The 12,648-nt window shown below is 36.4% G+C and overlaps 1 protein-coding gene across 1 annotated transcript; it reads right to left on the reverse strand.

Moving 5' to 3' along the window:
- Window positions 1-3,180: 3,180 nt before the first annotated feature.
- LOC109073418 (pituitary homeobox 1-like) lies at window positions 3,181-10,094 on the reverse strand. The gene is made up of 4 exons (XM_042711341.1): window positions 9,944-10,094; window positions 6,250-6,357; window positions 5,227-5,429; window positions 3,181-4,307 (listed from the first exon to the last, which is right to left on the reverse strand). The coding sequence occupies exons 2-4, from the start codon at window positions 6,350-6,352 to the stop codon at window positions 3,771-3,773; spliced, it is 843 nt and encodes a 280-aa protein (XP_042567275.1). The 5' UTR covers window positions 6,353-6,357; window positions 9,944-10,094; the 3' UTR covers window positions 3,181-3,770.
- Window positions 10,095-12,648: the final 2,554 nt, after the last annotated feature.

Here is a 12,648-nt window from a genome sequence, read left to right on the forward strand (position 1 = left end):
CCGAAATATATGTAGGCCTGCTATGCAGAAGTAAGTATTTAATATACAGTGTTGATCCAGTGGCAGGCCCGGCACGAGGTTTCCCCAAAGTTCTCCTTCTACAAATTTTCTCATCGCTCTAAAATGCAGTATTTAGAAACACATGTAATTTTGCATTTAGAATGTAATTAGCATTCTTTCCGGATTTAGCAGCCTGCATGGCAGAACAGATTAAGTGTCTGTAAGTCATAATAATGCAAGAATAGGGACCTGATGGCTAGTTTTCCTTTCATTAGATCTGAAAAGACTGAAGCAGCAGGATGAAACTCAATCAGTTGGAGAATCTGAGTAAGTATTTTTATTAGTTATGAAAATAGTGAAATATGTACGAATTGGCGTGAGATAGCGTTTGATAATAGCCAGTTTTGTGAGTCTATAAAAGTCTTCATGGCAGGGCTGGTGTGCTGCAGGGTTAGTTAGATATGCGAGTGCTTTAAATTGTGTCTTTATGTCTTTGTGAACATTCCTATTTAATGTTTTTGGGCTGATCGTAAACATTGCTTAAATTCGCTCTGTTTATTAATTTATTTGTTATTTTTCCCATTTAGGTTAAAAGTCTTTTGCAAACTATTTTGTATTACATATAAGTAATAATCCCTGGTTTTATTTAAAAGGAAGGTTAATTGGCCCATATTTTTTCAAGACATATTGTCGGGTTGTTATATTGCTTCTCGTGAAACTGAATAAGTATTCCTCTTTTTTTTTTTTTTTTTTTTTTTTTTCAAAAAAAGTAAAAAAGTAATGTATGTAATTCTGTCTTATCAAGCGTCCCATCTTCCTTTGCCAAACAACCTTTGTGTTTGTTGTGACAGAATTATTACACTATAATATCTCACATTACAAAGTGCAGTGGTGACTGTACTTTATAACATACATACTCGTTTGATGTTTACACCGATGGATTATGATTAAACATACAAAACATTTAAATGTTAAGTGCAATATCAGACAAAAGGTTGTCTTTTTATTATCATAAGGTTATAAATAGGTTGCTTCAGCTTACACTGGACTGATGCACGAACTGACTGATAAATCAGAAGACGAGCTGAATGAGCACGAAAAAAGTTATTTAAATGTACAAGTAATAATAATGATTTAACAATGTGAAATGAGCTTCATATAAAGAGTAAATGTCACATAATTGTTATTATAGTTATTGTATAACGTTAAAGAGCTTGAGCAGCTGATCTACCTGAGCTCAACCTGACCTATGCAGTTGAGCCCTACTCGGTGATATTAAATTCGCATTTTAAAAAGTAAATGTAAATGTTGCAACATTTTAGGTTACTCGATGAAACATATAATAATTATGTTATTGTTATAATATTTTAACTTAAAAAAAAAAAAAAAAAAAAAACTGGTGCTCCAAGTAATGTAGTTAGTTTTAGTTGAGAGAACAATTATTACATCAATATTGTGTCGCCGTTGTTCACTGAAAAAAATTATTAATTTAATTTACTAAAAAAAAATTATGGTAAGTGGTTCCAATCAATTTATTTTAGCTATATTTAAATAAACTAATTTAGTTGATTAACTTTCAGCAAAATGTGTTTATTTAAATGTAGCTAAAATAAATTGATTGCAACCACTTACCATAATTTTTTTTAGTAAATTCAATGAATAATTTTTTTTAGTGTTTTTGTAGTTATACTTTTTATTAAATTTCCATGATGTTTATGTACTTTGAATAGTACTGTGAAAGAAATACATGAACATAGCAACACTAGTTAAATGTAAACAACCACTAGCTTATTATAAACCCACTACACTTTGAAACATAAGACTGATGAAGATTGATTAAGCATGAGTAATTAAACATGTTGTATTGTCTCCTTATCATAAGCGATAGAATATCAGTCTACACAATGTGGCTCGACTTCATATCAGTGATCGATTGATCGGAGAGGATGCAATATATTAGACCTGGATTAGACCTCAAATTAGATAAATAAATTAAGTTACTAACCAAATATTGCATTTCTGAAGTATCTTTTCAGTCTTTTCTACTTGCTTTAGAATGACGGTAAAATAAACATTTGCAAAAATCTGGCGCTTCTTTTTGTGCTTCTCTTTTGTGCGCTTTAGTTGCAGAATTATGCTTTTAAAATATAAATTCTTAAAATAAAACTAATTTAAATCTAACTGATCTAATCCGAATATGAATTTACACGACACACTGGTATGACGAAACAGTAGCCTGATTCACTAGAATTAGTTTTTGTCAGAAAAAAAAAACCTCTCGAAGTGTTATTTCTACTCGTGGCTACTGCGTATAAATAAATTATAGGCTACTTTTGCTCAAGTGTTTTCAAGAATTATTATAATGAGTGTGGCAACGCTTAACAAGCCAATGCGCGTCAGTTTCTGTACATACTGCTCTGTTTTCAGCAGATTCTCTTGAAGACGCGTTTTTGACGTTGTCCTCGGTGTGTGATCACTTTCTTTCAGACAGTCTCTTGTCTGATTTGGGGAATGGGTTTAACGCGTCCTTGAAAAGGCATGTCAACATTGCAGTGAGCTCATTCTGTTAGCCCGACAGAGCAAAGCAGAGGAAGTGACCATTAACACTCCGAGCCGACCTTTTAGGAAATTAAAGGTATTATTATCAGTGGATATGGATCAGTGGTATTAAGGAATACATCAGTTACGACAGACCTTCTCCTACGTATCATCTAAATACACCCATGCAGATAAAAACAGTCACTTAATGTGGCAAACCGAGATAAGGAATAGATTTTAAAGTTTGCCTTTCTCTCTTTTATTCTAAAGGTATAGGGATATAATTTTGTGCTTTGGAAATCATTTATAATTAAGAAATGAGCTGGAGCATTAAAAAAATGCCAGTGGAAGATTTAGTGGATTGTCAAACAGCATATATAGACATATAATGATGTCGTGCATAATATATGAAGAGAGAAAAGGCAAGAATTTAATTTTTAGTACAGGATTCGGCACGCATTGAAATTTAATTCGGTTAATTTAATCGGGAAAAAATACGTTAGATATGATTGAATGATTGTCTAAAATAGTATATTATTATTTAATGAAAACTGTAAATTCTAAGTTAATTTTCGATAATGTACACACTGTCCGTTTTTTCTTCTTCTTCAAATAATCAAGCTGCAGCCCACGCTGATTCCACAAATTATTTTAGAAATTATTTCTTTTGAGGTTTATTCAAACATTACCATAAACATAAGCACAATTTCAATCAACAGGGGTACAACATAAAGGTATAGCTTTGTTATTTAGTCTACACATTCATATAATTTTACAAAACATTTTTTTTTCACTCGAAGAAAAGCATGCGGTAAATCTATCGACACAATGAAACAACTAAGAATCCAGGCTGTCGATGAGAAGCCACGAGGACAACAAACCCTCTGCGTGACACTGAATACAAGAGAACGCAACTCACAAACACGACTCATCACGAGGCCTACACTGCATTACCACGACACGCTGCGCTAATTACACGCTTGTGTTTTGACAAACCATTGTTCCCACTTGGAGCATTGCACCATTTTCAAATTTTGTTCAACGTTTATATTTATGTACAATGTATGAGTTTAACCTGCTTCAAAACGCTGAAATCCAAACAATGGATTTAAATTGTTGTGCAAGTTTAGGTGAACACGGACGATCCGCATATTCCTCTGTAAGATGCCGATCGCACCAGATCCAGACACGGCTGTAATCTCTCCAGAGTCCGTTCACTTGAGGTGAATTCGTCAACTGTTGTACTGGCACGCGTTTAGACTAGAGCCGGGACTCTGCAGCCCGCTATATCCGAAAGATGGATGCTGCTTGGATTTCAGTCTTAAGGAGTTACAAGTGTCCCTGTAGACGCTGTAAGGAGATCCCGGAGGTCCGTAGGGGCACGCTGACGAGCTCATGGCCGGACTGATCGCGGAGCTCCCGATTCCATTCAGGTTACCGATGTTGTTCAGGCCGGTGGTCGGCATGCCAGGCACGGCGGAGTGTCCCATCCCGGACGCCATGCTCATGGAGGAGATTGAGGTCGGGGCTGAGAACATGGACTGGGACGTGAGGGGACTCATGGAATTAAAGAAGGTGAAGTTCTTGGTGGACAGCGGGGCTGTGGCCAGGCCTTTGTTGGTCCAGTTGTTGTAGGTGTACGCGGGATAGACGTCATCATAGGGCTGCATTAGTCCGCTGAACTGGGGCAGGTAACTGTTCTTACACAAATCCATTTGCTGGTTGCGCTCCCTTTTTCTCCACTTCGCCCTCCGATTCTTAAACCAAACCTATGAGAAAGCACGCGTTATTCACTCAAGCACAACAAATGCTGTTATAGACCAAAAAGCAGTAGTTCTAAACTTATGCTTATTATTATTATTATTATTATTATTATTATTATTATTGCTTGCTATAGAGGTAATTTGCAAAACATTTAAAATTCACAACATTTGTATAGGCCTACTTAAGTTACACTTTACAATATCAGCAAGTTCTATATTTCATAAGCATTTAAAAATATAGGGCTTGCATCTAAAAAGTTATAATAGTTATAATAGTTATAGTTATAATACATTTATTTGTCTATTAATTTAACCGACAGTACTTTTAACCGAACTTTTTAATTCTAAATCTCTTTACTGTCAGAATCGGGTTCTGGAAGGCTGTGGGATTATTTTAAAGATAGGCCTGCTAGCAAATATTTCTGAATATCGCTAGGAAAAAAAACAAACAAAAACAAACCACAACAACAACAAACACACACACACACACACACACACACACACACACACACACACACACACACACACACACACATATATATATATATATATATAAACTACTTTTCCTTTCGTGACCAGGAAGTAGATCTTTTAATACTTTAAAATAATATAGTTTTTTTTTTTAAAAAATCACGTCTCGTTGGCTATTTGAAAAATGATCTATTTTCAAATACATAACAGGATACACACTGAGCGAACAATTCACAAATAGAAGACTTTTTATAAATGATTTGGTTAGCTTATTAAGATAATTTTAATTTGCAAGTTAATATGCACATTTGATTTGCATCATGTTGTAAATATTACATATTCCATTGAAATAAGTAAGAAAATAATCTCCAGTCTTAGTCTTAAACACATCCAAGGTCATGTGGCTAAAATATTGTGTTTATGCAAATGTTGAGGGTATTTATGATTGTCGTACCCGGACCCGGGCCTCCGTGAGGTTGGTCCACACTGCGATCTCCTCTCGGGTGCTCATGTCCGGGTATCGGTTCCTCTGGAAAGTGGCTTCCAGCTCCTGCAGCTGCTGGCTGGTGAAGTGAGTCCTCTGCCGTCTTTGTTTCTTTTTCTTGGACTCGTCGACATTCCCATCGTCGCTTCTCTGCTCGACAGACCTCTCCTTTTCTGGGGAGAATAATTTTGAGGTGATATGTGGTGCTCAGTCGCACCTATTTTGCCAGAGATTTGGAAGGAGTCGGACACAAAAGGGAATCACGATTCGTGTGCACAGACTGGATGCGCTCGTCAAGCCATAAATATGCAAACACGTCTTATTAAAATATAGCTTTCAAACGGGACCTATTTGCACAGTGCTTACGGCTATATTATTTCAAATATCCAAGACAAAAGTTAAAGGCCTATCCAGAGGAACTTGCGCCCGTGTTTTAAACTCAGGCCTAGTTGTTGTTTGCTGGATCTAGCTTACCTTCATGTAAAGATTCTTAGTTTATACAACAGCCTCCTCCAGCTAATAAACGCGCGTTTAATTTGAATATCATTTCAGAAACAGGTTTTGGTAGCGGTCATCGAGTTCTTTAGGGAATGTAGGATCAAAGCGGATATATAGTACAGTAGTATAAATAGGCTATTATTATATTATTTAAAGATAGCAATAAATGTGTTAATAATATAGACTTAACGTGAATTTCTATTTAGTTTTTGCGGCTGCAGACAGCAATCGGCCAACACGGCTTCTGCAAAATTAGGCCGAACCAAAAAACAAACAAACAACAACAACAAAAAAAAAAAACAGCTAATCAAATAAGTTATTTGTATGTAGGCTAAGACAAAACATTTGCAGGTAAAGCAGATATGGAAGGACACCATATTTTTAACATGTAAATACATGCTTTTATTCAAATAGACTTGTTTTCATGTACTTTCGGTATGTAAATGTATGTTTATTCTATGGATGGGTGTGTAAATGATATGATCGGTCTTTTACCTGCTGTTTCATTATCTGAAGATTCGCTGGTCGTGTTCTCTAACGTTTCTCTGGTGCTGTTGCTTCTCGGCAGAGGAAAAGATGAGGCCATGTCCAAATTCATTCCACCTTTAAAACAATCATGCGTGTTACAAAAGCTCTTCCAGCGCTGCGACGCGAGCGTCGGTATATTTGCTAAGCAATCCACTCCGCTTTTCTAATGAATAAACACGTGGACAGCCAGCGATCTCGCGCAATACTGTCCTCCAAACTACTGCAGATATATTCCTGAAGAGTGAATGTTTGGTGTGAATGAATGAAAGTGCGAGCAGCAGCAGCAGCAGCAGCTAACAGCAGGACCCACCCATCCTCTCTTGTCCACTGTCAGTCCCACCCACAAAGCCCAATCATTTCTTAGACATACAAGTGAACTTTTTCCTTCAGAACCTCTCAGTCGAGCTTCTGGCATTATCGCTGCACCTTGTGTCGGAAACAGTGTTTTTGGACAGTAAGAGATTATAAGCTGAACAAACCACATTTTTCAAACACACACAAACCACCTTTATCCACGCGTTCTGCAGTTAAGACTAGTCCACCTGAATTGTATTTCATTTACGTTACCTGAACATAGTTCTTTTTTGGTCAATGCGCATGAGGTAATTACTGTTATTTCGTGCGGTTTAATAACAGTAATTGAAGCAATGTCAGCACTTAGGCTAATTGTTAAAATTAAAAAGAGGCTAAGTTTATTCGCCTTTGCCATTGACAATCCCATTTGTTCAATGAGCAGTTGGGCTGTTGCTGTTTTGAATAGGCGACGTGTCGGAACGAGCAAACCGAACGGTGTGTTCAGAGGAAAGGTCTTTTGCATTTGAGGTTTATGAACACGTTATTACACTCAGTGAATGTCCAGGACTAATGCAGACTTACCCTTACCACTGTCGTCCAAACAATGGCATAACGTAAACTGTCCAATAATGAGAAATCTAATATGGGCTTATTGTGACAGTTTCATTGTCACTCAGAAAACATCTCGCTTTCACGTCTGATTGTTCTGTGCGGGATTTCTTCAGGTTAGTGGCGCCTGCTGGTGAATACAAAGCCGCCTGAGAGCCGCCTAACTGACGGAGAATCATCCGCGGCCCTGAACGAACATAATCAGACTCAGAAACGCGCCATTTCTAAATGTTTACGACACAGTTTCAGTCAACAGCTTTCTCAAATTATTTGTTATAAAATTCCACATTTCACACACACACACACACACACACACACACACACACACACACACACACACACACACACACACACACACGTTATAAACAAAGAAACAGAAGGTTTATGTTGTTACTGTTCTGTACTGTACCCTACACATCATGGCCACATGTCTAGCAAGCTTTTTCCTGCTTTTGGCCTTAGCATCTGGCCTGTTTTATATAAATACTTTATTATTATTATTATTATTATTATTATGATTATTATTATTATCATTAGCCTATTGTAATTTACGGAGAAAACATTTAGTCAGATCTGTCAGACTGTATTTTCTTACACAGAATAACTGCTGGGATCTGACAGTATAATGCACGCCTTTTCTTTTTTTAGATATGAATTGACCCATATTTGCTGTATATTTAGTTGATTTGATTTTATTGTCATTCGGTGCTTTAGTTTTGGTTCATTATTTGCGATATTCTCGAAACGAATTATCCTGAAGCTTCTGAATCTTTTAAAGCGAAACAGTTGCACAAAGCACTTCCTTTATATTTAAATAATCTTCCTAATCAATATATAGCTATATATAAAAAAAACACCATCATCGACCAAGACCTAAAGATCTGTTTCGTTAGTTTGCAGATGAATGATATTCATATTCTATCTGTAACAGAAAACTATATAATTCGCAATAATTGTCTAAATGGGAGAAAATGTAATGTCCTCGATATTTCAAGAAATTGACACCTTAATTTTATTGTCTTAATTTATCATACTATTAGGCTAGTTGAATTCAAGCAAATAAAATCGATTATGTGTGTCTTTTTTGTTTTATGCATTGCTTAAAGACCAACAAACGCACTGATCAAGAGTGCAATCACAGTTAATAGGTCCATTTGTCAGGAGATATATTAGGATGAGGATGTTATATATTATCGTTCTCAATGAATGGCTGTTTTCTGAGGATTGTGTTTGTTCGCATCTCTTCTGTCTGTCAAACATCTGTGTGATGCATTTGTCACGAAATTACAAACTAGAGCCGATTGCAAAGCCAAATAAAGCACACAACTCATTTTAAATTTCTCTTAATGAGCGTTTAAACGACTCGATACTTCGACTGCATAATGTCAGTTCAGATTTTGGCCTTCAAGTTAATTTAGACAATGATGTCCGCAGACACATTCAACCACATCTGGCTGACTTCTTCACTAAACAACCAGGAGATTGTTTGACAAATAAATAAATAACAATAATAATAATAATGTAAATATTTTAAGGAAGCCCGTGAACTGAAGAAAAAAATAATGTAATCTGAAAATGGCAACATCAATTAACTTTTATTATTCAAGTCGGAAATATTATTTAACATCACTGAATCAACCTATATACCAACAAAACTTATTTTATGAGTTAAATCAGGTATAAATAGATCTTTAAAGTAACAATTACAGGTTACCACTTTTTAGGAGGCTTCAAAGAAGCCTCTGAATAATTTTTGGATGTGTGGATGTTATTATAATTTTTTACGACTATGCTGCAGCTGGTCTTAGTGATGGAAAGAAATATATTCCTTTTTGTTGAAAAGAATTACTACTACTACTACTATTATTATTATTATTATTAATAAACTGTTATTATTGTTATATAGAGATGCATTGATGACGAGGCGCCGTATGTAAATTTAATGACAACTTAATTATAACAGGTTATTTAATTTATATAGCAATCCACCAGATGGTTAAGAGCATTTTGAACAGACCGGAAATACTTCAAAGATTTTAAGAAAACATTCAATCTCGAACACTCAAACGTGACAGTGTCTCAAAAAAAAAAAAAAAAAAAAAACAAGGAAAAAAAAATACCCTGAAATCAACATTCAGAAATCACAAGGTTTTGTTAAATGGTGATCACTTCCTTCGTGAATTACGAACGATATCTTTTTCTGCTCATTAACATTTAGCAGACGCTTTACTCACAGTGCAATCAGGCTACACGGTTGTTTTTTATTTATTTATTTTTTTATCAGTAGGCTATGTGTGTTCCCTGGGAATTGAACCCACGACCTTTTGCGCTGCCAACGCAATGCTCTACCACTGAGCCGCAGGAACAAGCTGCCACTCGCCGGATCTGGATCGAAACTGCTTGGGAAGCTCGGAGCTCCTGAATGAGCTGAAGTGCATGATAACTGCAGAGCGCTAATGTTTCCATCTGAGCACTATATGCAAAACACACGCCTGTTATATTGTTACATAGCCTATTTATTGATTTAACTGAGCTCATTCATTATTTGTTCTGCACAGGCAGCAGGATGACCGACCACCATTTCAAGTGTAAAATTTCGATTTATCGAGTTATACCAGAACCTGTTGTCCACAGCGATAGTAATACTAAAATACATCAACTTCATAAGCTACATAGGCTAAATAATTTTAGGCCTACAAGTAGCCTACTGCAATACTTGCCAATAAACACTGTTTTAACGCGACGAATAGTGACTCACGTGTCAGTTGTCTGAAAGGCTGTTTGCTCCCTTTTCTCGCGTCTTAAACCGTCTCCATGCATTTATAGCATATAGTTCCTCAAATGTGTGTTTCTAAGCAATGTTCAAGTTTAGGCGGCCGAAGATGCGGAGCCGCAGCCTCTATCAGGTAGACGGCGTGACGTCACGGCCGCATGACGTCACGCGCCTGGTCGAGCATGAGCCTCTGTAGTTTAGTGGACGGTAAGATGGCATTTCAGATCCACTACACTAATTACTGTCATATATGCGATGATCAGAGTCTTTGTGTGTGATCACTACTAGGCTATATCATAGCTTTTTTATTATTCTTTTTTTTTATTTCACACTCTGGTATTTACTCCATGTTTGCTGTTATCCTCCTTTGAAACCCATTGTTAAAACACGTATTTTAATCATTTGCTTTATATTGCCTGAATGGAAAAAGTTACTTTTCGGATTATTTGAAGCATGCGTTTAATGTGGTTCAATAGCCTATACGCTCATAAAGGAATGAAGGAACGAATACAAAGCAGTCGCTTGAAACAAGAAATAAACAGACTAATATTTATCATAAATATAATGAATTAAACTGTTATAATTCATCAGACTTATCGATGCCTCTAATAATATTTGGACATCCTAGCATTTTCCTGTACTCTTGCCTTCCGCAATTAGAAATATTTAAATACATAGTTTATTTATACACAAAAACATTTGCTTAACACACACTTTGATAAAATATATGACTGAATTAAATTTGAGCAGACAGTGAAGTGAAACAGCTTACAGTAACAATCATTATATTCTGTCTCATGGTCGCTGCCAAAGGTACAGACTTTAATTTCTCGTGTTTTGTATGACTTTGCTGCAGAGCCTCAAGCCACGCAAACAATAAACTGACGTTCAACATCGTAGGATGGCGTCTTCGCGTGTTAATTTTTTTTCTTAAAAAAATAAAATAAAATAATTGTTTACACTTTATTGCCATAGTCCACTTAAGACATTCTACTAACTGTAAGTTAACTTTGCAACTACAGGTCAACTAACACTCATTAGAGAGTGTATTTCTGAATGTTACTTCAAGGTCTGTTGATGTAACATCTATTTCCAGTCTTATTTGCTGTTACTTTGAAAATTGAAATATTTTGTAATGTTTTAGTATCTCAGAAGCTTCCATTATGCATAAAAGATAAATGCACTGGCAAAGGTTTGCTGGCATGTTTAAAGATGTTTCTTCGTCGTTTCCCTTTAGTAAGGATTAGCAAACACATTAAAACTCGCCTGAAATGGCACCTGAATGTTCACCAAAAGTAGGCTACGGCAGCATATTTTTGCATTGACTGAGGCCATGTGTGAAATTTGTGAAAATGACAGCCCTTCTTCACAACTGGTTTATAGTCATCTATTGCCCACATAACCCGCCTGCTCCGAAACGCGCTCTTTTAAAGATGTAAGGCTCGAGCGCCTTACCCGACCTTTGCTGCACAGTCTTACGTGCCTCTGTTTATTTGCTGAGATTACTGTCTGACCTCCAAACGGAGTTTAGCACGAGATATCCAGGAATATTTCTTGACACACTCAGTTGCAGTTAGCGCAATGTGAGCGCTCTGAGGCTGTGAGATTCCAGCCGAGATTCATTAAATGAGCTCTCAGCAGTCACTCGATTATGTTTTCGATTTGTTTGCTGATATTAATTAGTTTAGTGCAACGTGCTTATAAGTTTAAAACATAGCTGCAGTTGAAGAACAGTGTACAGGCCGCAGAAGTATTGAAAAGGCACCGAGGCGCTGATGATCGCTACACCTCAAGTGTGCGTTATTATTCGATAAATGAGTAAATTATTCCAATTAATCCACGGTTACCACACCTCACGTGCTTTATTTCAATGCATTTCTGAAGTTTTGGTCCTTAAAACGCTCTTGTGTGTACTTTATTACGTATCCATCCAAGCATCATGTAGTTAGGACTTGATCCATCGATAATTGGAGAAAGAGTGTGTTTGTTTGTGTGTGTGTGTGTGTGTGTGTGTGAGAGAGAGAGAGAGAGAGAGAGAGAGAGAGACTAAGCGTCGCGCTTTCTGTAGATAAATGCTAATTTCGTTAAAGAAGAAAATGGGCATTGCCATCTTTATCCGCTGTTTGTCATTTATTTGGGAAATATGGAAATGGAACTGTAATGTGGTTATAAGCTTTCTTTCAAGCAAACATATTTTATTAAACAAAACAACTGTTTTCACAAAATCAGTGTAATCACAGTTAAATCTGCCTTTGATGATGATGCAGGTTATTGTCAGGATTGGAATCTATCTTTTGCTTAGTTAAGTGCAATTTGTTTACATCTATAACGGGTCAGTGTGTAAAGACAGTCAGCAATGATATGCAATAGTAAATACAGTATAGTGTTTTCAGGAAACAGCTTCGTGATTCATACCTAAAGCCTTTTATGGAAAATCCAGCAGGCCTCTCTTCCCTCAGGTTTCTACGTGGCAGGCCATAACTCCTGAAGGTCCTCAAACGGGTCCTAGTTCTCCTGCGGCTTTAGCCTGTCTCTCTGAGTGATATAATGAGAGGATGTTGGCCCAGTTCAAAGGGACAAATTTTACTGAATCGTCAGAAAGAAAATTGTGTCTTTTCCCATTCTATCATTGAGTTGCCACTTTAATTGGAATAACAGTATAAGAAATTATATATTTCTGATATAATGAT

This window comes from Cyprinus carpio, chromosome A21 (genome assembly GCF_018340385.1).
Source record: "Cyprinus carpio isolate SPL01 chromosome A21, ASM1834038v1, whole genome shotgun sequence".
Classification (NCBI taxonomy): Eukaryota; Metazoa; Chordata; class Actinopteri; order Cypriniformes; family Cyprinidae; genus Cyprinus; species Cyprinus carpio.

Excerpts from the sequence above, each read along its gene's own strand:
- LOC109073418 (XM_042711341.1), bottom strand. The coding sequence starts at position 6,352 with ATGAATTTGGACATGGCCTCATCTTTTCCTCTGCCGAGAAGCAACAGC. Across the intron at positions 5,430-6,249 it reads TTCAGATAATGAAACAGCAG|AAAAGGAGAGGTCTGTCGAG; the intron begins GTAAAAGACCGA and ends TATTCTCCCCAG. Across the intron at positions 4,308-5,226 it reads TCACGGAGGCCCGGGTCCGG|GTTTGGTTTAAGAATCGGAG; the intron begins GTACGACAATCA and ends GCTTTCTCATAG.